The sequence below is a fragment of the Hylaeus anthracinus genome, unplaced genomic scaffold (genome assembly GCF_026225885.1).
Source record: "Hylaeus anthracinus isolate JK02 unplaced genomic scaffold, UHH_iyHylAnth1.0_haploid 5, whole genome shotgun sequence".
Classification (NCBI taxonomy): Eukaryota; Metazoa; Arthropoda; class Insecta; order Hymenoptera; family Colletidae; genus Hylaeus; species Hylaeus anthracinus.
Window position 1 is genome coordinate 6071988 of NW_026535322.1, and position 24766 is coordinate 6096753.

General features: G+C 33.6%; 6 protein-coding genes, 1 long non-coding RNA gene and 1 other non-coding gene across 9 annotated transcripts; 6 read left to right on the plus strand and 2 right to left on the minus strand.

The window, feature by feature from the left end:
- Positions 1-5: 5 nt before the first annotated feature.
- On the minus strand, positions 6-1078 carry LOC128895375 (uncharacterized). The gene is made up of 2 exons (XR_008461758.1): positions 945-1078; positions 6-365 (listed from the first exon to the last, which is right to left on the minus strand). It is a non-coding gene; the product is annotated as an uncharacterized LOC128895375 (long non-coding RNA).
- A 1431-nt stretch (positions 1079-2509) lies between these two features.
- Trnad-guc (transfer RNA aspartic acid (anticodon GUC)) lies at positions 2510-2581 on the plus strand. Its single transcript has one exon. It is a non-coding gene; the product is annotated as a tRNA-Asp (tRNA).
- Positions 2582-8349: 5768 nt separating this feature from the next.
- Positions 8350-10469, plus strand: LOC128895286 (divergent protein kinase domain 2A-like). 2 transcript variants are annotated; one of them, XM_054157768.1, is made up of 4 exons: positions 8350-9404; positions 9547-9860; positions 9977-10104; positions 10205-10469. In XM_054157768.1, the coding sequence occupies exons 1-4, from the start codon at positions 8896-8898 to the stop codon at positions 10403-10405; spliced, it is 1152 nt and encodes a 383-aa protein (XP_054013743.1). In that variant the 5' UTR covers positions 8350-8895; the 3' UTR covers positions 10406-10469. The 2 variants fall into 2 exon arrangements, with proteins under 2 accessions (XP_054013743.1, XP_054013742.1); XM_054157767.1 differs by having other exon boundaries at positions 8356-9501; positions 9560-9860.
- A 559-nt stretch (positions 10470-11028) lies between these two features.
- Positions 11029-16449, plus strand: LOC128895298 (ras-like GTP-binding protein RhoL). The gene is made up of 6 exons (XM_054157783.1): positions 11029-11241; positions 14707-15056; positions 15248-15377; positions 15618-15732; positions 15830-15947; positions 16038-16449. The coding sequence occupies exons 2-6, from the start codon at positions 15038-15040 to the stop codon at positions 16235-16237; spliced, it is 582 nt and encodes a 193-aa protein (XP_054013758.1). The 5' UTR covers positions 11029-11241; positions 14707-15037; the 3' UTR covers positions 16238-16449.
- On the minus strand, positions 15121-18201 carry LOC128895303 (nuclear cap-binding protein subunit 2). The gene is made up of 4 exons (XM_054157789.1): positions 17985-18201; positions 17425-17745; positions 17156-17298; positions 15121-15527 (listed from the first exon to the last, which is right to left on the minus strand). The coding sequence occupies exons 1-3, from the start codon at positions 18057-18059 to the stop codon at positions 17194-17196; spliced, it is 501 nt and encodes a 166-aa protein (XP_054013764.1). The 5' UTR covers positions 18060-18201; the 3' UTR covers positions 15121-15527; positions 17156-17193.
- Positions 18202-18219: 18 nt separating this feature from the next.
- LOC128895294 (uncharacterized) lies at positions 18220-19704 on the plus strand. The gene is made up of 2 exons (XM_054157780.1): positions 18220-19522; positions 19635-19704. Exons 1-2 carry the CDS (start codon positions 18969-18971, stop codon positions 19702-19704), a joined length of 624 nt encoding a protein of 207 aa, XP_054013755.1. The 5' UTR covers positions 18220-18968.
- Positions 19647-21251, plus strand: LOC128895289 (m7GpppX diphosphatase). Its single transcript, XM_054157770.1, has 4 exons — positions 19647-20089; positions 20161-20306; positions 20441-20777; positions 20931-21251. Exons 1-4 carry the CDS (start codon positions 19720-19722, stop codon positions 21110-21112), a joined length of 1035 nt encoding a protein of 344 aa, XP_054013745.1. The 5' UTR covers positions 19647-19719; the 3' UTR covers positions 21113-21251.
- A 363-nt stretch (positions 21252-21614) lies between these two features.
- On the plus strand, positions 21615-24286 carry LOC128895297 (rho GDP-dissociation inhibitor 2-like). The gene is made up of 4 exons (XM_054157782.1): positions 21615-21768; positions 22397-22585; positions 22666-22890; positions 23127-24286. The coding sequence occupies exons 2-4, from the start codon at positions 22402-22404 to the stop codon at positions 23324-23326; spliced, it is 609 nt and encodes a 202-aa protein (XP_054013757.1). The 5' UTR covers positions 21615-21768; positions 22397-22401; the 3' UTR covers positions 23327-24286.
- Positions 24287-24766: the final 480 nt, after the last annotated feature.

The window sequence follows — 24766 nt, forward strand, 5'->3', positions numbered from 1 at the left end:
AGAGAGAGAGAGAGAGAGAGAGAGAGAGAGAGAGAGAGAGAGAGAGAGAGAGAGAGAGAGAGAGAGAGAGAGAGAGAGGTCCGAGGGAAGAAAGCAGTAGGCAGAAGCGTATCGGTGAGACAATAGAATCCTAAGAAAGCATCTATGCTAAGTTATCGAGATTTGAGAATCAGGCCACCTTTGCCGCACCGACAATCATTTTATTGACGAATTCCAAAGAAATGAAACCTAAAGAAACATCGTTGCTGATAGATTTGCTGCGTGAAACCTAATGATGACCGAGAGTCACCTCTCGAGTGCAAAGGGTTTGTCGCCGAGCGTTGCATTTACCCAATAAATCCTGTCTTGCACTTATCCAGTCTTTACTGTAATAGACAAGAGGCGCAAGAATAGTAAAGACGTTACATGTAATAAATTACAATAGTGTGTTGTATAAATAGTGAAACGTGTAATTTCAGAGCAATATTTTTGTTTAATTCTCGTAAAGTACACGTGCCATTAATTTACGCAATTTAGATTTACTTTCCTTTACGTTCCCCCCCTGATTCCGTTGCACACCGGAGCACCCTGAACACGATCGGTTCCACCGTTTCACCATTCACCAATTTCATTTCGGCTCGATAGGTCTCAATTCGATCTTGATAGACGGTTACAGCATTATCGCGGAACAGATCACTCGAAGGATCCAAACTATTCAGAGGTAAACTCAACGAGCCATCGAGCTTGTCAACCATCGACAATTTCGATAACATCGACATTTTCAGATGCGTAGGTGGAACTTTGAACGCGGTACGTGCTCCTGTGAATTCAGAAACGCGAATGCGACGCGTTCGATCGCGCGACGCTTTTATATGCCTCCGCGCACCCCCTCTGAAATCGTTTGAACACGGAGTGGGGGGTAGAAGAAAGCGATCGACAGCTCGTATAATTCGCTCTGTGTATACCTTAGAGCCGCAACGTCCCTGTCGTCCGATCAGTTACCTGTCCCAATAAAGCGATACGTGACTGCTGTTTCGGTTTACGAGCTCACAAGATCCCTACCAGCGACTATACAAGAAGAGGTGTCGCGGTTACGTGACATCCAATCGAACTGCCTTGTGAATTGCTGCACAACAAACTTTACCATCGGATTCGTCAAGCTTTGTGGAGCTTCCCCTCCACTCTGAACCTCGTGGCACGCTCGTATCCAACAGGCTATTCCCGATTCCTACGACGGGGAGGGGATCGACCAATTAAATTGCTTGAAACCTTGCGGTGAATACCTATCAAGCTAACGACGACAGCTGAAGCGAGTTCTGTGAAGCCGGCGACTGACTCGCAACAGAACGCTGTAATGTAACTGTTCAGCACGAATTTTACGGTTCGACACCAACGTTACATTACAAGGTCCTTCTTGGAATCACGAATGCTCGCTTCGAACTCGCGGCTGAATTCTCTCTCAATGCTTCCTACTCAGTTCAGTGAGAAGTAGACGTTCAAAGAGATTCGTCAAAAAACCGACAGACCAGTGGAGCACGCAAGAGCGCGAACCGAGCGCAAGAACAGGTCGGTTCGTCGCTCGCTAGTCCGCCAAACTAAGCGAATGCTCGCGTTACGTTACAATGTTCTGTTGCAAGTCAGTCGCCGGCTAAAGGGGTCCGTCCCCTGGGGTGGTCGGTGGTGCTAGACCTCCCCAGAACAAGAGGACCCTAGAGCAAAACTCCTTTACAATTGCTGGAGACTAGAGTTTTACGAGGTTTCCGAGTACTTGCCTCGATGAAATGTAATAATGGAGAGGGCTTGTCTTTCATTTTCTTCCTTGGTTGGTCTGTGTAGGTTCCTTAGGGTAAGAACCCCTACCAGTGGTAACTGGTACTAATAATCAGTTATTAGGCGACCGTTTGTCGTTTTAATACGAATACTAATAATGTAACGATTGAGAAGGCTTTCCATTTTCTTTCCCGGTCGACCTGTGTGGGTTCCTCAGGATAAGAATCCCTACCAGTGGCAACTGGTACTAATAATCAGTTATTAGGCGCCCGTTTGTCGTTTAACAAACCCATCACCACCTTCGGGTGGGCTCGGGTATGGCCCTCAGGTACCGACTTTTGGATAATCTCTTGGAGCTCTTTGTCATCGTCTCTAATTCACCGTGTCCCTTTCAAGGTTTCGCCTGGGTAGCGTCGGCTCTCAGGCTCCAGCAAACCGCTTCAGTAATTTATTTATGATCTTCTTCCGTTATCCTTGCTTACAAACTTTTCGAATTTTCTCCTTTTGCTCTGTCTTCTTTTTCTATCGAATTTTCTTTCCTTTTTACCGAATGCCCTTTTTAAGAGACGACGACCGGGAGCGACAAACAGTCCGGTTTAGTCCTCAGCACGGGTCGTATCGCTGTCCGTAGTATGTTACATTATAATAAAAAAGTGAGGAACGGAATCAATGGCGTCATACAGTGTTTATTAAGTTAATAATCCAAACTGACACAGACAGTATCTACTGTCTCATTTATTTATTAAAGACAGACGCGGCCTCCTCGGTAGTATAGTGGTCAGTATCCCCGCCTGTCACGCGGGAGACCGGGGTTCGATTCCCCGCCGGGGAGAGTATTATTTTTTATTTTTATTGTTTAAACTTTGATCCGAAATTTTATTTCATTAAAACATATAATCAACGCACCCCCAATTATCCACTCCAACCCTTCCAATCACAACATATGTATAGTTTTTTCCTGGTGCCGTTTTCTATGACATAATCCCAATCCAACCATGTATAATAAATTCCTCTTCATGTAACATTGACGTAGCATTAAGCGCAGTAATTATAGGTTTATTGTTAAGTGTATTAGTGTTTTGAGTGTGTCATTAGTCTAAGTGTATATTATTTTTAATGTAACCATTTGTACGTTTAGGTTTATTGTACGTTAGGTTATTTATTGCATACCGTGCGCATTTCGTAGGTTCTTATAAATTTCCTACAAATGCATGAAAATCAACAATCCAATAACTAAAAACAATACACGTGAATTTCAAGTCAGATGGAATTGAAATTAACGAGTTTTCCAAAGATTGTCCATGAATTTCTATTTGAACAATTCTTAGTATAACGTCAATGTTTTTTCACTCTTTGTGAAAACAATTGTTTCACAAATGTGACTATAATTCACGCGTTGGAAATTTCTAGATGGCAATAAATTGTCTTGTTATTGAAATTAATGTATTGATTCAGTCGGTCGAAGGCTTTATAAAGTTACCCTCAAATGGTTGCTGCAAGTATATTCGAGCCAACCATGAAGACTCAAATCCTACTTTGCATCCTCCTCGCGTGCAGTGTCTGCGGTAAATAATTAAACTTTCTTTAGATATTCTATTTCCTTTTTTTTTTCCATTAACAGTCGCAACGCTTTTTTTCAATATTTTTCTCGCTACTCATTCTTGCTACTGATTTTACTCGAGATGGAAATATTATTTATAGTCTCCTCGGAGCCGACAGAACAAATGCAACAGGAGCAACAGCAGCAACAAACGCAACAGCAGCAACAAATGGAATCAACGGAACTAAAAGGTCAAATGGAACCAAAGAGTCAAATGGAACCTAAAGAACAAATTGAACCGAAGGCTCAAACCGAGCTCAAGGAACAAACAGAACCGAAGCAACAAGTAGACTCAAAGGAACGAGCAAGAGAAATGGAGAAGAGTCCAGAGCAAGTAGAAGGAGGAAAAGCTGTAATAAATACGCTTGCAAATGTATCTCCGTATGTATACGACGACGAGCAAAAGCCAGTTCTAGTTGATATGAGTATGTTCAAGGAAGAAAGCATGGAAGAAACTGAGAAGGATCTACCAAATCGAGTCACTTTCCACTTGTTCACGAAATCTAATCCACAGGTGGGTCAGGTGTTGCGTCGCAATGATTTCATTGGTTTGAAGCGTTCCCATTTCAGTACGAAAAGACCAACGTTCTTCGTCATACACGGATGGCAGAACTCATATGAAAATCCCATTTGCATCCAGATGCGAGACGGTACGTGTTATTATGTTTTTTTAAGAAAATTCCGATTGACCACTTCTTTGTACAATATATGTATAGTTTAAAGAGAGTTTCTACCTCCTTCGGTCAAAAAATAAGCAACACTTGTGATTTTTTTTTTGCTCCTTAAGTATGGGACCCAAAGGGTTTTAATTTATCACGATTCTTTCGTTGCCCATGTATTAGGTTGTCCGAAAAGTTTCTTTCGTAATTTGCACTCCATTATTTTGTGCGGTAGTGTTTATATAAATAGACAATCTAATTTCTTAGATATTGATGTTGTAGAGTAATGGAGCAAAATGAATCGTACACGATTCAATAATGTAACATTCGACATAAAATATTGTGTACGTATTACTTATTAATAAAACGAAAGAAACTTTTCGGACAACCTAATAGAATGAATAACTAAACACATTCACTTCTTCGTGATATGATTGAAATCATTTAATTCTTCCATATCTTCCATATCTTCCACAGCCTTTCTCCAAACAAGCGACTGCAACGTCATCTTGGTGGATTGGTCAAAAATATCCAAGAATCCATATCCCTATGCCAGTAGCAGAGTCCTGATGGTCGCCAAATACGTTGCCTCTATAATCAGTCACCTCGAGGAACAAGGAATGTCTGCTTCTCAGCTGACCTTAGTTGGCCACTCTCTTGGCGGTCACATTGCAGGATTGTCGTCGTATTATGCAAAACACAAGGCCAAACACATTGTCAGTAAGTAACAATTTGAAACATTCACTTAATAACGAGTATCCTGGCTCGAGTTAGCCTCTCGCAGCTGAGGTTTTTGCAAAGGAAATTGTTGTTCAGAATCGTGTCAGCTACCCCATTTTCGGTTCTTACAGGAGTTCTGGGACCACCCTGTATACATATAATATTTAATACGTATATATTAAACTACAACAGTCCTTAAATCTTCTTCCAGGCCTGGATCCAGCTCTCCCAAGATTCGAGACGGCAGAAGTAGGCCAGAGGGTCTCTCGTGAATGTGGAAAACACGTGACGATCATCCACTCTAGCGCTGGACTGCTGGGTTTCAACACCTCGATAGGCCACGCGGATTTCTATCCAAACGGTGGCACCGTGCAATTCGGCTGCGGGACTGATTTCCTTGCAGCATGCGCGCATTACAGAGCACCTTTTTACTTTGCTGAATCTATTATCTCCGACAAGGGATTCTGGGGGGTGCAGTGCAATAGTTACAAGAGCTACAAAAATAGAGAGTGCAATTCGAATCCTGTTGTACTTATGGAAGGACCCAGACCTAATTTAGAGGTCAAAGGTGACTACTACTTCGACACCAACGAGAGGTTTCCATTTGCTATGGGTAAAGTGCTGCCTGCCTAGGGTGCTAGTAGATTCAAAGTGTACATTAAAACATTTTTATTTATTTATTAGTATATTACGTAATATATTGTATAACACATTTTCTTTTAATGTATATATAAATAAAATTTGTACAGACTAATTTCGTTTCATTTTTTATGAACATCATTGTCACACGGACACCACTCATCAATATATAATACATACATTGAAATCACACATTCAACAACACCAACTGTAACTTGGGACTGACTATACATTCCCAAAGTAAACAGATAAAGATAGCAGTTGGTCAAGTCTGTTATGTTTACAATGAATTCTGTATTTACTTTTGTTAATTGTTCACGCATTGTCAAGGCGTTATGCGTTAGCACTTGACCGTGAATACAGTTGTTTAAACTTCTCCATGACACGAGGCAATGACGTTTATCATTACTTTAGCAGTACCATCGATTATTGGACCTAAATGTAAAAATTGATCGTTTTGACTGTACTATTGGCACTTTACAGCAAGTCTTGTGAGGAGTAGTTTTGAAGTGTCCTCTAAATGTGTGCAAAGCTGCATTGGCGAGGGTTGATACGAAGGGGTTAATTCATCCCTGTAAAAAGGGGCACGTCGAAAAACGCCACTTCTGAAGGTGTCAGGAGTAATGGAAGGGTCCACCCCCAGGCGTTCAAAACTGCCCTCTTCAATAAAGAAACTACAAACTACACTTTACCAATTGGTAACAAAACTTATGTCCTTTATTAAATTTAATAATATATTTTATTTCAACAACATTAGCATTATTCAATATTTATTTGATCTATTAAGCATTCATCCACCAAAATCGGTTAAAGATTTTACTACAGCTGTGGAAAAAGCAGAATTACATGTAGCAACTTGTAGCACAATTCGCCATTTACAGTAAATAATATCAATGATGTAAAATTTTCAATGATGACGATGATAACGAATCGCACTTGATTCAGTTTCTTACCGATCAACACCAGAAGTTTTGTGAACATGAAATTATGATGTTGCCTGAAAGATGACAGAAGGTCATTGATACGAATGAACAATACATTACTAAATAAAAATATTTTATTCTGTACAAAGATTGTGCTCTAATAGCTTACAAAAATCCGTAATCACTTAGTTGGGTCCTACAACCCGATAGATTAACACAAAAGCACATATTCCTACCTTCTTCTTTCTCATTTTAAAAAATTGTTTGTTTCACTTACCTTATGTTCAGCATCACTTGCCTTACATTCCTCTCCAGAAGATTTAACTCTGGGGAACCTAGTCCTTGCTTTGACCATCTTTTTTCTTCTTCATTTACACACGACCCTGCCTGTAACATATATTCAAATTTTTACTTTCAAATACTTCTAACTGTTCTAAAAGTATAATTGACATAATTTTCTAAGCTAAGCTTTCAATTTGGATTGAATTCGACGATATTACTTCTATAATGCCGCTAGCCCACGTGTTTTTCAAGAATACTTTTTCAAACGAACTTAAACGCGTTACATATTTCTACATATTTAACTTTAATAACCATAATACAATTTAGTCTTGTAACTTAATGATTTTATATATTAATAACTGTTAATAACAAAGAGAAATACGCGAAATTCTCACCTTGTTCCGTTATTCAAACAGAAAGAAGCAGTTGAAAGTGACTGCTACGATTGGTTACGATCAACACGAGCGCGGCAATTGAGTGACACCGTTTTCGCAGGTAAGCGTAGATTCTCCAACCCCCTCCCGTTTTATTTGGAACATCCTAAACGCAAATATTTTCTTTTATTTGTTATTCCAATGCCACAGCGTAGTTTAATAAATAAATACCTCGTGTCAGAGCCTTTAATATTCGTATCTACGTACGATTTTTACTTATTTTTACTTTTCCGACAAATTAAAACTAGTGCACATGCGCGAGTTGGAATCACCACTGGGCGCGGAATTTGAAAATTGAGGAAGCGAGATAAAAGTAATGCTTTACCAATTATATAAAAGAAATTGGTTAATGGGTGACTTCTTGCATTATACGTTACTTCTGTAATTTATAATGAAATAGTCTTCTATTATCCATTACTCTTGTAATTTGTAATGGAATGCTTACGACGAAATTTCAAAAGAAATTTTTTAATTTGTGGTTATACAAATTTTTGCCTTAATTTAAGATTTTAATGTATATATTTATATAAACAAATGAATATTTAATGAACATGTATGGTACTTCATATGATTATGAATGATTATAAGCAAATTGCAAATAAGTTTGAAACATATTAATGTATTAAATAAGAAAATATTATGTACCAAATTAGCATAAATTTGACACTGCTTAAAATTAAGTTTCATGTCACATAATTGATCATCTCGTTCTTCCATGACCATAGTAACCCTTTAAAAAAACATTTCAACAAAACAGATGAAAGTTTTCACACCAATTTCCATCTTTCCTCTTCTCAACTAACATTATTATTACATCAATACAAATTGTACAAATATAATCTAAATTTATGTATACGATAGTAGCAAAACAATAACTATTGACGACACAAATTATATCACATAAAACTTCAATTTTTTCTTAAGTATGAGTTGTTGCAAGAGAACTAACGAAACTGAACAATTATCTTGCAGCGGTGTTTATGGTATCTTCATAAAATCTCAGTTCTTCCTTTTAACAAACATTTCATATAATTTAATATTTCATATAGTGAATGACTGCACTGCCCAAAAGAAGAAATGTTTAATACCAGATGCTGCAATACACTTCTGTTTATGTCGAAATAAAGAAGAGAGTTTTGCTTGCACCAACTGTAACACTTTTCACCCTATTAGTATAATAAATTCTTGCTCCAATACTTGTCAATGCGTAGAAGAAATGATATGGAACAGCAACAAACCACCTAAACCCGACTGCAAGTGGCTAAATAACTTCTCAGAGCTGCGTCGTCAGTGGAGTAATCATGCTCGTAGACAAAATTGCAAATGTAACTGTAAATAATAGGAAGGTCTTTCCAGAGTTAAATTTTGAAGTCTAAGAAATTAAAAATATGAGTATGAATTAATAAAACTAATGAGTGTAACAAGTGGTTTATTTTTTTGCTTCAAAAATTGAGTCATATTAGATAAGGTTGTAAGAGCATAATTGAGTTACATTAATAGTCTTATTAAATATTTAAAACAAATAATCTGTAGTATATATCTATATTTGAAAAAAATTGTTCAATATTGTTGAAGAAGGATACGCAATGATGTATTACATTTATTTACAGGAATCTGAATTGTTAGTTACTTGAACATCTGTATTCATTTATGAACAATTTTTATTTAATTAATTAAAAAGTAGGACTAGTATTTGTTAGTGCTTCTTGCCCCTCTTCTGCACATCCACAAAGAAATCTAAAACACATATGTAACCTCCTCCGTTGATATTTTCCTAACCTAAAAATAACCCTGTGTTTATACTTACTTAACCTAAAAAATCTGAAAATAAACAACAAAGGAAAATACTCCAATATTCATATTGAAATAAAAAATTGTAGTACCAACTTATGATTTTATCATATATATACAACATCCTAAAGTTTAAAAAATGGAAATTACTATTCTTCGTAATAATATTCATTATTTTCAAATGGTCCAAAATCATAACTTTCCAACCAAACATAAATTACTTGACAGAATTACATAAATGTCCAGCTTGTTTTGGTACTTCAGCATGCAATTACATCCACAAAGTGGATATCACACCATACGATTTCTATTCAACCTTTTCTTACCTCTTCGGAGTGAAAAATGTATTCTTTGGATTTTTTATCAACAATAAGGTTATATTAAAGAAGTTGGCGCATTCATCTGAATTGAATGACTTTGACCGAATGCTCTGCGAAAATGAAAACTTTGGCCATATTTGTGAAAAGAATCTAAAGAATGTAAATAATAAAACTAGTATAGATTTCTATGAATTGATCGTGCGAGAAGTTACCTTGGATTTTGCGAAAGATAACTTGGTTCGCTTGAGACTCTGTCCGAATGCTCAACATTTGCGGAATCTGTTAGAGTACGTATATGTGAACAACGAGCAGGTTGATTTGAAAACACTCGAAATAAATATTTGGATGTCAATAATTCTGAATCCTGAGCCTCTTCTTTTGCAGGTATATAAATTATTTATGGTATTTAGGTAATATTTGTCATTCTAGTCTTTGTTCACAGATACTCCCTGCAAACAATAATTGGCCAGTACCAAAATATTTGGGTGCATGTGGACGTATTGTAATTGAAGAATATGTTGGATCACCACTGACGGCTTACTACAACAAATCATGGTTGCTTAGAGCCAAAATAGCTTCAAGTCTTTTAAATGCTGCTTACATGTTCACCTATAGAAGCAATGATTTTGGTTTTTATTTAACTGATGTATCAGCTGATAACATAGCAATCGATTCAAATAATAACGCAAAATTTGTGGACTTGGAGAATGTGATTATTGTTGATAAAAATAGTATATATAAAGGTAATAGCTTTATTCTATATAGGATCATAAAGAAATAAATAAATAAAAAAAAATATACAATGATGCTAAAACTTTTAAATAGATAATATTTGAGAGGTGTATGCATATATTTTTAGAAAAATCAATGTGGAATCAATTACAAGAAAATACTGAGAATTTAAATTGCACAGAATGCCTAGCATATTCTCCTGCTGAAATATGCAATCACAAGACCAGTGATCACAATTATTATGCTATATGTAAGGTCAGTTGGTATTTATTAAATACAGTATTTATGTTAACATTTTACTTGTTGTTTACTTGCAAAGTTCAATTCGAAAAATTATGAAGAATTATGTTCGCAGACATTATTAGCATTAAATATAGACGACGGTGTGTTACCTGGTGGTCTTCTGCATAATATACCAACAGATATATTAAAAACGTATCCAAATGTGGAATATTTAATAGAACAATGCATTACTCCTCGGAAACCATTCACTAGAATAAGTGCTGGAATGCAACTTAAACAGTTACTAGATACCATAATTGAAGATAAAAATTAATAAACATTAATGAAATTGTCATATACATTTAATGTACACATTAAATAAATTTTTTACATTTCTATATATTCTTAATATATTAATGTTTAAGGATAGTTGAATGTTTAAAAGACATAGAATGTTTTTAATAATATTGAAAGAATGCAAACCACGGCATTGTACCAAACTCGTCGAACAATCGGTTTATGTTTGCCGTGTGGTAATTAATTAAAACGACTGCGTCATCAAGCATGTACTATTTAGGAATATGAAACTATTTATCACTTCCAATGTAGGGAGTGTGTAATTTAGAATTTTAATTTATGTAGTAATTTATGAGAGATATTGACAACATATTAAATACAAAATTAAATGGTTTTAACGTTTTATAACACCTTCGTAAAAAATGAAAAAGAAATACATTTTTAATAATATTACCCCCACCACAAATCTTTCAATTTTGCAATTTTGCAACTTTTTAAAAATGAAAGAAAGAATTTGGCGCCATTAGAGTACAAGAAACAGCGCCACTTTTAAATTCCTTATTGTTGATAAAAATCAAATTAAAAACGCTCCTACGGTTCCTCTATATTTCTAGACTGTGCGTGTAGCGCAATTGATGTTTCGATAAACGTTTAAAACGCGTCGCCGGTGTCGTAGTTGTCGACTGACCGTCGCGCAAAGTGCATCCACGTACCTTTCCCGTTACCGTCCGACGGGAACTAAAGGAATTTCAATTAGCCAGTGAGTTTAAAATCGTGCATACAACGAAAATCTTCCTCCACACTGTTTTCAAAACGATCGACACGTGTTTCGATGCTTGATTATATTTTCTGGCGAAAGCTTTGCAATATTTGGTGAGTCCAAAATTATTATGTTTTTCTTTTATGAAGTTTTTCAGATATTGTTCCTTGGAGCTACTGCCTATAAAAATATTATGATGGAAACTGTGTTAATCATATAATGTAACTTTTTTTTCTGTTTCAAATGGTTCTATTGATATTATATTTTATTTTAACGGTTTTATAATATTTTTATGTATTGATCTATTGTAGAGATTGGTACTTTGAGATTATTTATGGTACTTTGAATTTGGTTTTGTTCAAAGGGTTATTTTAAGAGACAGTAATGTAACTTTTTATGTAATTCTTTTATTTTAAATTGTTTTATTGGAATTTTTTGGATGAAATTTATTCTTAATGTAACTGTGTGAGTTTCACTGTGGAATTGCCATTATTATTTATCTCGCATAGTAGTATTGTTATCTCTCCTTGAATCTATTCTACTAATGTGTTGTATCACGCAAAGTCATTTATTCTAAAAATATGGCCAATTTAAAAAAAAAAAATTACTCATTTTTTATCAATTCATTTTTGTACAATCGAAATGCTCAAAATTTTCGATTCGTAAATTATAAGTTCTAATTAAAATTACCAGTTTAACGTAGGATGTACGTCACTTTGTTTACTTTAAGTATCATACAGTTTTACAACTGCACAAATATAAAAAGCCGATTATCACTTTCTGTCAAATTGGATTCTGAAAAATGAGCTGACTTTCGAGGTCATTTTCAAATCTTAAATTTCAAGATAAAACGAAATTGTTTAACGTTAAACTTATCTAATTTTAACTTAATCATAGTGATTGAATCTTAATGCTTGGTGTATAATTCCGGAATCACGGAATTTAATGAAATTAAATTATTATAATAATTGAAAGAGTCATAAACAATGCTACACTTTCTGAAATTACCGATATAATATTAATTATGTGTCTCCATTAAGCGCAATTAAGTATTTGTCACGTTTCTCGGAAATTTGTCAATCTCTTATAGTATTATAATCGTGATTTCATCGAAATTACTCGCAACAACACATGCGACGAGGTGCTTTAATAATCTTATCGCTTCTTATCACATTATTATTTATATTGTACTTATTATTGTAACTTGAAACGTGCAGATACCATCTCGCGCCTATTTCGTGGACAAGAAATTGAAACAAAAAGAAAAAGAAAGATCGATAATGTTATTCACAGGGACGAGTAGAATTTAATTTGGATAATAGCTTACGTATATAATGTCGATACAGCTTTTTATTCGCGATAAGCAGATAAATTTTACCCCATGTCGTTTGCATTATCATCTGATGGGGGAAATAGGTTTAGGACTACCGTTTTTTTTTTTAGCGATTTGCATGAATTTTTTTTAGCAAGAAAGGAATGTATATCATTTAATGAAACTTTGAGAATATTTTATAACTGTCGATTATAATTTGTAATCTATTAGAAGAACAACATTCTGCAAACTAAGCTCCTAAACAATTAAACATGAACTCTCAAAATTAATTTTCTACGTCTAATAAATAATCCTCCATTTTTAACAAACGTGCCTTTTTGTCAATCAACAATTGTTTACCTTTCTCCCACATAACTCAGCAAGACTTTTACGTAAATAGGTTACGGGCACACAAATAAAGTATACTTTGGTAGCGATGACATAATCTGCCTGTGCTCGTGAACCTGTGTGTTAGTGTCAGACCTTCGGAAATGCGCAATTAAAAAATACTAAGTGTCACCTCCTACGCGTATTGGATAACTTTACGACAGAGACGTAACATGTGTCGATCATGAATGATAAATAAAAAAATCCTACACCAAAAGAGATTCCTTTATAAATTTAACAATTTTTTTTTATTTGTTGATGCTTTGCCCTTTGCAAGTATTTCAACACTTTATGGTCCAATGTCGATTGAGATTCGACGAAAATATATTTAAAGACTAAAACATTGAGAACACTTTAGTCATTTAGAAGTCATCACAAATATTTTTAAATAATACTATATAAGATGGAATATAAGAATAAAAGAAATATACTTAAAATATTCTTGAAGAAAATAATGATTCGTCAAGAGATTAATCATTGATTTTCCCACAACAGGATAAAGCATGTCAGTCTTGTGGTTCGTTATCAACACCTCATCCGGTTTTACGCTACAAAAAACGTACGCCACTGAAGTGTTTAATTATCTGCTCAAGTCATGCATGTACATACAATGTCCTCGAAATAACACATGACAAGTTTTAAACATTACGATACTAAAAAAGCGTCAATCAGTTAATTACTGGTCAAATTCTTATCTAGATAAAAATTTCTATTATTTGTTCCATGAAAAAAAAAATCTAGATAAATAATTGTTTATCCGTTCTAGGCAATAAAAATTAAATTTTTATCCGGGAAACTACGTTTTCAAAAACGACTTTTACTTTGTCGTTTAATAGTTTTTTTGATTGATAACAATTTTTTTTAATTATTATTTAAGCACGCTTGAGAATTATTACGTTAATGAAAGAAAAATTTAGTATATAAAAAATATTCATATACTAAATTGTTGAATTTCCTGAAAAAGAATCTTTGTTCCTGTAACTTTTATAAAAAAATAAGTACACATTAAAAACGTCTAAAATAATATTACAATAATATGTTAAATAAACAAAAATGGCTTCATATTTACTAGGATGATATACATAAGAAAATAATTAAGATAAAAATTTGAAATTTTTAGCGTTTGTTTCCATTACTGTAGGATAAATGTTATCAGTAAATTTTGAAAATGATACTAAGTGTGTTGGAATGCGGAAGGATGGGCGTGGCTACATTTATTTGATGCGTCGTGTGTTGAAAGCACACCACACCTACAATACTACTATCCATCTTTTCCTCTGCCTTTAATTCCCTCATACTTTATGTATCATCTACCTGCATTTCCATACAAATTAAATTATAGTTAAATTATATAATATCATACAAACTGTATTACATAAATTATATTATGTAAATTGTAATACATAAATTATATAATATTACATAATAAATTGTTTTATACTAAAGCAGCAACAAGCAAACAATAGATTATGATAAAGTACTGTTCGAAATGAACTGTTTTGAAGACATGCTACTATGTCTAGCATGTACCACAGTAATTGGCAGGAAAGTGCGATGATCTCAGTTTTATGGGGTCGACTGGTTTCGCAAATTAGGAAATATAATTTCATCATTTTCATGAAACAATTGCTGGCTCACCGTTTCAATGCAGTGAATCAGACAGAATGTACTTCTGTGGTCACCATTTGAATGGTGATTAACACTTTAACTGTTAAATCAAACATGTCTCACTCAGGACAAAAATAGTCTTCTTCCACAAAACTTCAAATAAACATTTTAATATCGATCTTAATAAATCACCTTGTGCCAAAGTTATTTTATAAGCTTTCAAGTGAAATTCATATCTCTATTTCTAGTTATTGCATATCTTTATTTCCAGTTATTGTTATGTGTGCCTGAAAGGAGTACTCAGACCACAGTGACAATCTTTGCCCGCGGAGGAGTAGCTGGATCACTGAGGATTAATTGCAATCACGATCATATCACTAGTCCTACACATCTCAGACCAATGCACCCTTATCAGTGAATCCTGTTGATAGCAACTATCATAGCATTCTCTCATTTTTGCACAGCCGAATAATGTAGTGGATAATGGAGTTGACTGAATGATAAATTGATAACTAGCATCGCGATAACAAACCTCATTAAATTGAAGCTGAGAGCTAACTGAACTAGATTCTTGGACACTGGAACCCTAGCTCCTATACACGATGTGTAATAACAAAAAAGGTAAATAGTCATATATATATTATTTTACATAAGACTTCTGTGAACAACTCTTGAATTGTTTATATTCTCAATAAATAGAACAATTTATTGAATAGTAATAATACAAATATCTTAATGATCACATAACAGTTAATGATTTTGAGAACTAAACACTGTACGTAAAACGAATGAAATTGCTGTTTATTTTTCAGAGAACAGTAAAGTATCATCGATGCAAAGACCAATCAAAGTTACAACAATTGGTGATGGCTCCGTTGGCAAAACATGTATGCTCATCACATACACAACGAATGAATTTCCCTCAGAATATGTGCCCACAGTGTAAGTACTGTACTATAATTGAGGAACGTACGGTTGACCTTTGAACGCAATATTCTCAAGCAAAGTAAACCGAGTTTACACTTAGGTACCAGAGTGCAATTTTCTGAGACCAGTCAAGTTTGTGTGCTTCGGTTAGACGAGCTTGCGTTTCTAGAAATTGAAAGAAATTCAATTAAAGAGGATTTTAAAAAATCTTCTTCAAACAATCTACAAAGCATAATTTCTTTTTCTTTTTCTTAGTTTCGATAACTATGCAGGGATCATACATGTAAATGGAAAGCAATATGATATGACTTTGTGGGATACGGCTGGTCAGGAAGATTATGAAAGGATCAGACCTTTATCCTACCCAAATGTAAATGAAAAACTTTTAAACAATGTTTTTTTAAGTGACACTTAGTTTGCAATACAAGTCTGGGTTTGATCGATTTATAATTACATTTTATTTTCAGACTGATTGCTTCTTGATCTGCTTTTCAGTGAATTCTCGCAGTTCATTTGACAATGTTGCGAATAAATGGCACCCAGAAATTAAGCATCACTGTCCAAACACACCTGTAGTTCTAGTTGGCAAGTATTTCCATTATTTATTTCATTAAAATAAGTTCAAATCTACTTGTGCTCTGTACAGAAACTATATTTTCAACATTTTTCTAATAGGTACTAAGGGAGACCTTAGGAACACGGAAAATGACAACACAATTTCAATTAAAGACTGCAAAAAGATGAAGAAAAAAGTGAAGGCATACAAATATATTGAGTGCTCAGCTCTAAAGCGAGAAAATTTAGAAGACGTTTTCGTCGAAGCCATTCGAGCTGTATTGAAAAAGCCATCTAGGAAACTTTGTTGTACATTTTGAAGACTAAATCACAAAGCAATATTTATAAATAACTATTTGTAATAATTTTAATATTTAGAAAGAATATATCATTCAAAGAACTATAATATTTTCGTATCCTTTGCACATAAAAAGTAAAAAATATTCTGTAAATGCGTTAACATTTTACACAATTATTTAAGTCAACTAATGTCTATATTATAAGGTAATAAAAATGATTCGTTTTATTGATATTATTTGTTTGGTAAACTTTTCTCTAAAATGCCTGAAAAGTTCTTCTTACATATAAATAACAAATATGGGTGCAGGAATAAAGATCAGAAATGTATTCTTATGAAAATTTATTTTTTATAATAGAAAACAACATGTGCATGTATGTGTATGTGAATAAGGTAGCCAATTCGAGCACTCAGTCTCAATGGACCATAGTACTCAGGCCCATACAGCCAACAATTACGTAAGAGATAGGGAAACAACAACATAATAAAAAGTTCTGAGTCTCGACATTCATTTTTATTACCATGTTCAATGAAAAAAGAACTTTCCTCATTAGACAAACTTCTCAACCTTCTATAACTATGCTACCCATGTGCATCAAAACATTGTTTCAAGAAAAACGCGTATAAAATTCTCTAATGCAATATCTGATAGGGTACCATTAGTATCAATGAACATAACTTGCTTAATAATGCAAAATTCTATGTAGAACCACTAGCATATAATTTTTGAGACTTTAAAATATACACTTGTGGAACAAAACTATTCTAATTTTTTATTTTTAGAATCATGAACATTCTTAAGGGATTTAAATGTATTAGAAATTTATGATATTTAAAAAAAAATGATTTTTTATCTTATTAGTGCACCTTTAAATTGAATAATTTCTTGTGTTATTATATTACTCGTTTGTAAATATTATTGGAATTTCTTTATACATACAAAATTGGACATAGGAAGTCAGTCACAGTTTCATAATTTCAACGTCCGAATGCACCATCAGAAATAGGTGTTACTTTCTGTTGGATTATTTTACCATAGCCACCTCTTCCACTATCAAAGTCTGATCTGTATTCGTCTCGCACCTATAACAACATAATTTTGTTAATAATAATATAAATGGAAATTTAGTGCAGTGATATATGAATTTGATCCTTTACAGATGAATTATTCATCTGAATCATTTATAAAGTAAGTAAGTAAATACGTACTTGTCCCCCAGTTTTCCCTCTTCCATACTGTCTACCTTCGATAAAGCCAGCATCCCAATCAGTTCTAATTATTCTGTCATCCAATCGTGTTCCATTGATATATCGCATGCAATTTTCAGAATCACCCCTTTGGTAATATTCCACAAAACAGAAACCACATGGAGTCTTTTTATATTTGTCCAAGCCCATTATAATTCTCCTAATGTCGCCACACTTTGAAAACAACTCGTATATTTGTTCTTCCGTTGTGTAAAAAGAAAGATTGCCAACATATAAAGTGGTGGAATTTCTTAGGAGCCTGTCTTGTTCGGCTCTAGATCCCTGAGGAGAAAGGTGATCGATTAATGTAAGCACAATTTAATAACCTAACAGTTTTACATTAAGTTTTTAGTACAGAACAACAAAGACATTTATTTGATAACTTCTTCCCCTTGTGAATTATTCAACTATTCCACCAAAAGTAAAAATCTTTTTCCCTTTTGTGTAGCATTTGAACTTTGCTTTTCATTTATTATAGACAAACAATGAGAGGAAGCTTGATATTATATTGTACGACTAACCTTAAAATGTTGGTCGCGGTACGAACTTAATTCAACTGAAGGTGAAGTTGACGGGACCACTTTTATCGCAGCCATGTCAATTGTTCTTATAGAAATTTACGAAGTCACAGTAAAAATTGGAAAAATAAATTAGTGGAACCAATCAGTAAAATTTAGTAAACAACATCGCACTCAACCGTACTTGCTCATATGATCCTTCATTGCAAACAATTCCAATGTCATGTCTCGAGATGCTCGAGATGAGAGCAGAAAAAAAGAAGTGTGTTCGGTAGAGGTAAACTAGCGCCACCAACGATGAGCAACGGAGAATAGGTGAATTACGAAACAGTTTTTCGCGTTTTTCAAGCACAACAATGAAAAAAAAACATATAATGATTATGCATTTCGTAATTAGAGAAAGTAAATCTATCGACCTATCAAGCGTTTATTTCGAAAATTTGCAAAAAAAAAATTTGTTCGAAGCCTAGGGTTTTGTCCATCTCTGTTTAGAACAGATGGCACCATTTATCAACAAACAACAAAAACAAATGTCAACGAATGTATGAAATGTACCAAAAGCTGCCAAAAATTATTTGATTTATCATATAAAATTGTCAAATTATTTACAGTACTTTCTTAAACAATATTAAGCCTTCTAATTATGTTCAATTGCGACCCATGAATTAATCAAACCTTTCAAACAAACTGTATTATAACATTGTCAATGTGAACCAAATGCTTGTTACAGTAAGTAACGAGTGACAAATAGAAAATTGTAAAAGTCCACAATTTTTAACTTACTATATATAACAATATCATAGCAATAAAGCTACAATCCCTACTGTGGAATCCCTTGGAAATGAAGAATATTAAATTATAAGTCATCAAACTCTGTGAATACAATTAAATCTCAAGATCCAACTAAATTATAAGTTTTTGAACTCTCTGAACACAATTAAACCTTAAGACCTCAACTAAATTATATTGCATTAAAGTATTTTCGAAATGAATAAACCACAAGAGCTTGTAACATCTAATGAAACTGTTTCTAATACATCGAAAACAAGTTCTGCTTCAAATTTGCAAGAAAAATGTTGCGCATTACTTTGTAGCTGCTTCAAAGTCAATCGTAGAAGACGATCCAAGGAAAATTTTAATTGTGAACCGAAGGAATGTGATTACATAGTTGAGAAACTTGTTGTAAAGCATGTGCCTTTTACATTCTTTACAGAATCTCAGAATAATGATACTCCTAAACAAAATAACGCAATTATTACTCATTCTGTTCAGAACATGTTTTATAATTTTACAAACTTCCAAAAAGCAATTGTTGATAGAAATCAACTGAACATAGGGAATTATAATTTACAGCACATTGATATAAAGCCACAAATTAACAATAGATTGCCATGTAAACAAATATCTGCAGATGATGAATTTTTAATTGAAAATATAAATACTAACGAATCGACTATAACGTTTAGGTGGAAAATCATTGTGAAACATTATAAACCTAACGTGACAAATTATTCCAAAAGTTCTGAGAGTAAGATGTTAAAGTACTTGTAGAAAGAGTAAAAAACCATCCCTATGGCTAACTTTAATATTTTTTTTAATCAATTTAATTAAATTCAATTTAATCCTATTCTTTAATTTTTTTAATTTGTAAAGCCACAGAAGGACAAGAAAAAAGTCTCATAAGCTCCAAGACCTACACACAGATAAACCTAAAATAAATTGAATTGATTTGAAAAGAATGCCATCAAAAATGGCGGAAGTGTCTTTAAATAATGATGGGGACGAGCATCCTCCAGCGAAAAAAATCAAAATACAGACAGAAAGTGAGTCTGAAAATATTGACATTAAAGGGAAACCTGAAATCTGTCTATCCACCTTCGAAATAACAAGAGTATTACAAAACAATTGCCTGAGGAAGCAAGTGTGCGTCGAAGGCGTCTTTAAAGGAAATGAAGCCTCCAGTCTTGTGCTGTTTGAAAGACAGATTTTTTCTAATGATGTAATATCTTTGAAAAAGGAACTGTGCAATAAAGATACTCTGTTAAAGAAACGTTTCACCAATGATGTTTATGGGAATTATGATTGTTTCCCTAGCAAGGAGTACAATGGTATGGTGTATGTTAACCTTAAATTATATGCTTCTTTTGTTATATTATTGAGAATTCGAATGTAATTTTAGGTTTAAATGTAATGGTAATACACCCTGCGACACCGGAACATATTGAAAAGTTCAAACGAAAGGAATTGTATATGGTTGATGAAACCTATGAACTTTATACTAAGATTACTGTTCCATACATTGAATCGAGTAGTTTTTCTCTACAGGTATGCAGAATTTAATAAAATTGTAATTGGAGAAGATTGACATAGAAATTATAATATCGCTTTCCCATTGCTTTCTGAATTCTTACAATTCTTTACGTATTAAATGTATGATATTTTACTTTTTACTTTTCCAGTGGATATATAACATCTTAGATAAAAAAGCAGAGCAATCAAAAGTCATATATGAAGATAGAGATGAAAATATTGGATTTGTTCTGGTGCACGATATCAAATGGAATGGTGAAATCAATTCCTTAAAATTATTAGCACTTCCTTTCCAAAAACTTAGATCAATGAGAGAGTTGAACGCATCCCATATTCCATTATTGAAAAATATAAGGGATGCAGGAATAGCAGAAATTGCTAAGAGATATAACATACCTGCTTCGCAACTTAGAATATACTTGCATTACCAACCATCATACTATCATCTTCATGTACATTTTGCGTACCTCATGTTTGAACCTCCAGGTAAATTTGAAATACATTCAATTATACATTCTATATCTAGTTTTGTTGAGACTAATAAAATTACAAGTTTATTCTCATTTTCGAACCACCAAGTAAAATTGAGATACATTCAATTATTTAAGTATATGTGTTTCAAGTGACTCTTTAATGCAGGTATATATGTAGAGAAAGCGCACCTTTTATCTGTGGTTATAAGAAATCTTGAGTTGATGTCAGACTATTACAAGAAAGCTGTGCTTTCGTATGTGGTTGCTGAAGGAGATCCTTTGTTCCTTAAGTTTCAAGAAGAAGGAATTTTAGCCAAATCAAAGTCAGAATCTGTGAAAACTGGATAGTACAATTGCGAAAGTGTATTTATTGATAAGGTGTATGTATTAAGAAATACATATGGTACAAGAAGAAAAGAAGAAATACATAAAGTTAATAAATATTGCAAATAATGGGTGTTATCATTTGTGATATCAATTATCCTGTCATTCTACATTATTATATATTTTCTGTTTTGTTTAATCATAAAAGTGAATAGACTTCCACTATAAAGTGAACATTCTTTATAATTCTTTTGTGCGTATTAAATAGATATTTACATAGTAATAAATTGCGTGGAGCGATAACTTTATCTACCTTGAATATTTTGTTATTTACACATACATTCAATGAAAAACAATCATAAGATATCTGATAAATAATAAGGATAATGTAATTTGTTAAAATGTATTAATCTGCTTCACATGGAATGATCGAGCCTAGATCGACTAAAATTATTCAACTTTTCCAAATGGAAATTAATATAGAAGTAAATGACGGAGGAAGTTAACCTTAAATGGCTATACGAATAGGAAGTACCCGCCCTTTTTAATCCGCCATATTGTCTTTGTCTTCCGCTTTAAGAAGCGACTCACAGAAGGGTGGCAAATAAGATTAAAAGATTGGTTATACCTCTGTGTAGATTTCCATTTTTTAATATTGGTTACATTACTGGATAATTGCGGTGAGTCCACTATCCTAGTATCTCATTTTCGTAAAGTGTACTATTTTGTATCGATTATGTTTCAATGGTTTACAATTTTGTGTATACATTTTCACCTGCCTGTCATTTCCTTCTATCAACATTCCGGCCCTTTTGTTCAGTAATTCCTTGATTTCTAAATATTTGTTTAATCCTTATATGATATAAAAGTATCCAAAGAAAATGAGATGGGAAACACGTTCGGTTTTATAATTTTACCAACGTATGTTTCTAAAAATATTCATCTATGGAGTATTTATACTACATGAAACATGCATGTACTTCATGTTTGCATGTGTGTTTGGTATCCTTGAAATCGATTAGTGACACAATATGTTGCTAAATATTCGACCAAAATATTAGTAGATTACAAGTATTTTAATCTCGTGTTGGACAAACTATCGATTACTTATATCGTAATCTATACATAAATTTTTCATAGTTTTCTATCGCAATGTATTTAGTATAAGAAATTATTAATCTCAAACTAGTATAGCGTACATAAGAATTCTTGTACGACATACTTGGTACAGAACAGAATGTTTAGAAAAATTTTGCAACCATTATATACAAGGAAAAAGAGTAAAACATTAATACATTTCTGTTATAGTGAAAATGTCAGAGGTCAACGCGGATCATGTTGACTCTATGGAGGAGGAACTAGAAGTAGAATCGAATTACAAGCCTCCACCAGAGAAAACAATAGAACAAATTCTAGAAGCGGATAGAGAGGATGAAAGTTTACGGAAATATAAGGAAACGCTTCTAGGGGAAGCAAAGTCTGGCGGTATCGTTGTAGGTGCGCATTTCGTTAGCCATTAAAATTAAACATTGCAAGAAAACTGGTGAATAAAAGAAGGAAATGATCGATTCTTACAGATCCAGACGATCCCAGAAAGGTAATAGTTAAGAAATTGGCGCTTTGCGTCGCAAATCGCCCAGACATGGAATTAGATTTAACGGGAGATCTATCTCAACTAAAAAAACAAACTTTTGTAATAAAAGAAGGTGTGAGTTATAGAATCAGGATCGACTTCATCGTGCAACGCGAAATCGTGCACGGTCTAAAGTATATTCAGAAGACCTATCGTCTCGGCGTACCCGGTAAGAGCTACATAAAAAATTACCTACTAGCTAAATGATAAATACTTTGAGAGTAATGTAGAGTTCAAAATTATATTCCATTCAAATTATATGCTTAAATTGTTGTATTTGGTTTCTGTTTAATGGTTTCGTTGCTAGGTGTCACAGGTAAATTTAAAATTTAATACGCGTATAATAAATTAAACGTTCCACCGTTAAACGTCCACTGATAGCTCTTCTCCTGTATTGCGTTTCAGTGGATAAAATGATACATATGGTTGGTTCTTATCCACCGAAAACAGAAGTGCAATCGTACACCACTCCAGCGGAAGATGCGCCATCCGGAGTAATGGCGCGTGGATCCTACAACGTGAGCTCCTTGTTTACCGACGATGACAAGCATGAACATCTGAAGTGGGAGTGGTCGTTTGAAATAAAAAAAGACTGGAAAGAATAAGGTTCTTTTCGTAACAGGAAATCATACTAACAATCGCGATTGAAATAAAAATGCCAAAAGGGACTCTAATTTTAATAGATACACAACCGTAATGCGATGCCATAACTGTAGTTTTTAAGTAACAAGAGAAAGAGTAATGTTGATATTTATTTAGGTACTTTTCCTGAATCGCGACGCTTGAAAGTGAACAATTAGGTACATAAAGACCCGCGTGCGCGTGGGGCAATGCGAGAATAAAAGAATGAGTGAGTGAGTTAGAAAGAAAGAAAGAAAGAGAGAGAGAGAGAGAGAGAGTCACTGTGGTCCACTTGTAGCCTTAATTATAGATGGTCGACATTTTCTTGCGATTTTTTTTATTCGCCTACCAGATTGATTCTAAATCGTGAAATAGTCATTCCTACAATATTTAAATACGATTGGATAACAGGAAAATATGTTCCGAAGCCGTCGAAGTTTAACATGCAAAACTTCATGATCACGGATTCGCAGTTGCGTCAAATTGGTTCACATTTACTTAGCATTTAGTTACGTTTGTATCGATTAGCAAAGACACGATCTCGCTTGATACATATTCGATCAAAGTACCACTTGCATTTAATAAAAAATAGAATGGCATTAGGGGCAACGGTGAATCCGCGTTCGTTTAGGTAAACTTCAAGGTTGTGTGCAAATTTTGTTTTCGTAAATTGAAACTTTTCCGAACCGTTTCTCCAATAAATTCCAAAGTAAAGAAAGCAAGGATCAGCCTAATATACATAAATGTATCTTTCATATTCTTTATCTGTATCTATAATTTGTTGTATTGTTTTCTCTGGTGGAGGCTTACGATTCGATTTCATGTCTAATTCCGAACATTTTTACCGGTGACAGAAAAATACGTAGTACATATATGTATCATTGTATGTACTGTATCTCTATATATATATTTCTGTATATATTATACTATTTCATACCATCAAACCACGTAAACACTTATTTTATAATCGTTTAGATCGTGCACAACATTTATATCGGCTAATTTAAAAGAAAGAAAAACTTGAAAATATTTGAAAATTCTTAGCTGAGACGCACATTAACTAATAAAGAACGTTTAGCATATACCGCGAACTTCGAGTTCCTTCAATTTCTAGTCGTTCAGCTACAGAACCTTCTGTTTTCTGAGTTGTCAGTTAACAACGAACATTTTGAACCTCATTGTCGATTACATGAGATCTCAAGTTTAATTGAATTGCCAATTACTTTTGATTTAAAATATAATAATTGCAATGTGAGAAAATAGTCGTTCCACGAGCTGCCATTTTTAAAACAAATTTGTAATAACCGTTGGTAGAAATAATGAATGTTGTTGCAATTGTGATTTTTATTTTCAATAAAAAATCAAGTTGTCCACATTATTCCTGAAATCTCTAATTTATTATACAAAGCACTTGGCGAGTCCTC

What these genes read in the sequence shown, in the direction of transcription:
- LOC128895286 (XM_054157767.1), top strand. Translation starts at nt 8,896, where the DNA reads ATGATTTTATCATATATATACAACATCCTAAAGTTTAAAAAATGGAAA. An exon ending in CTGAGCCTCTTCTTTTGCAG is followed by an intron (nt 9,502 to 9,559) that starts GTATATAAATTA and finishes CTTTGTTCACAG; the next exon opens with ATACTCCCTGCAAACAATAA. An exon ending in ATTATTATGCTATATGTAAG is followed by an intron (nt 10,105 to 10,204) that starts GTCAGTTGGTAT and finishes TTATGTTCGCAG; the next exon opens with ACATTATTAGCATTAAATAT.
- LOC128895289 (XM_054157770.1), top strand. Translation starts at nt 19,720, where the DNA reads ATGCCATCAAAAATGGCGGAAGTGTCTTTAAATAATGATGGGGACGAG. An exon ending in CCCTAGCAAGGAGTACAATG is followed by an intron (nt 20,090 to 20,160) that starts GTATGGTGTATG and finishes ATGTAATTTTAG; the next exon opens with GTTTAAATGTAATGGTAATA. An exon ending in CCTCATGTTTGAACCTCCAG is followed by an intron (nt 20,778 to 20,930) that starts GTAAATTTGAAA and finishes TCTTTAATGCAG; the next exon opens with GTATATATGTAGAGAAAGCG.
- LOC128895294 (XM_054157780.1), top strand. Translation starts at nt 18,969, where the DNA reads ATGAATAAACCACAAGAGCTTGTAACATCTAATGAAACTGTTTCTAAT. An exon ending in TCTGAGAGTAAGATGTTAAA is followed by an intron (nt 19,523 to 19,634) that starts GTACTTGTAGAA and finishes TAATTTGTAAAG; the next exon opens with CCACAGAAGGACAAGAAAAA.
- LOC128895303 (XM_054157789.1), bottom strand. Translation starts at nt 18,059, where the DNA reads ATGGCTGCGATAAAAGTGGTCCCGTCAACTTCACCTTCAGTTGAATTA. An exon ending in ACCGCGACCAACATTTTAAG is followed by an intron (nt 17,746 to 17,984) that starts GTTAGTCGTACA and finishes CTTTCTCCTCAG; the next exon opens with GGATCTAGAGCCGAACAAGA. An exon ending in GAGGGAAAACTGGGGGACAA is followed by an intron (nt 17,299 to 17,424) that starts GTACGTATTTAC and finishes ATGTTGTTATAG; the next exon opens with GTGCGAGACGAATACAGATC.
- LOC128895298 (XM_054157783.1), top strand. An exon ending in GACCTTTATCCTACCCAAAT is followed by an intron (nt 15,733 to 15,829) that starts GTAAATGAAAAA and finishes TTTTATTTTCAG; the next exon opens with ACTGATTGCTTCTTGATCTG. An exon ending in CACACCTGTAGTTCTAGTTG is followed by an intron (nt 15,948 to 16,037) that starts GCAAGTATTTCC and finishes TTTTTCTAATAG; the next exon opens with GTACTAAGGGAGACCTTAGG.
- LOC128895297 (XM_054157782.1), top strand. Translation starts at nt 22,402, where the DNA reads ATGTCAGAGGTCAACGCGGATCATGTTGACTCTATGGAGGAGGAACTA. An exon ending in GTCTGGCGGTATCGTTGTAG is followed by an intron (nt 22,586 to 22,665) that starts GTGCGCATTTCG and finishes CGATTCTTACAG; the next exon opens with ATCCAGACGATCCCAGAAAG. An exon ending in CTATCGTCTCGGCGTACCCG is followed by an intron (nt 22,891 to 23,126) that starts GTAAGAGCTACA and finishes ATTGCGTTTCAG; the next exon opens with TGGATAAAATGATACATATG.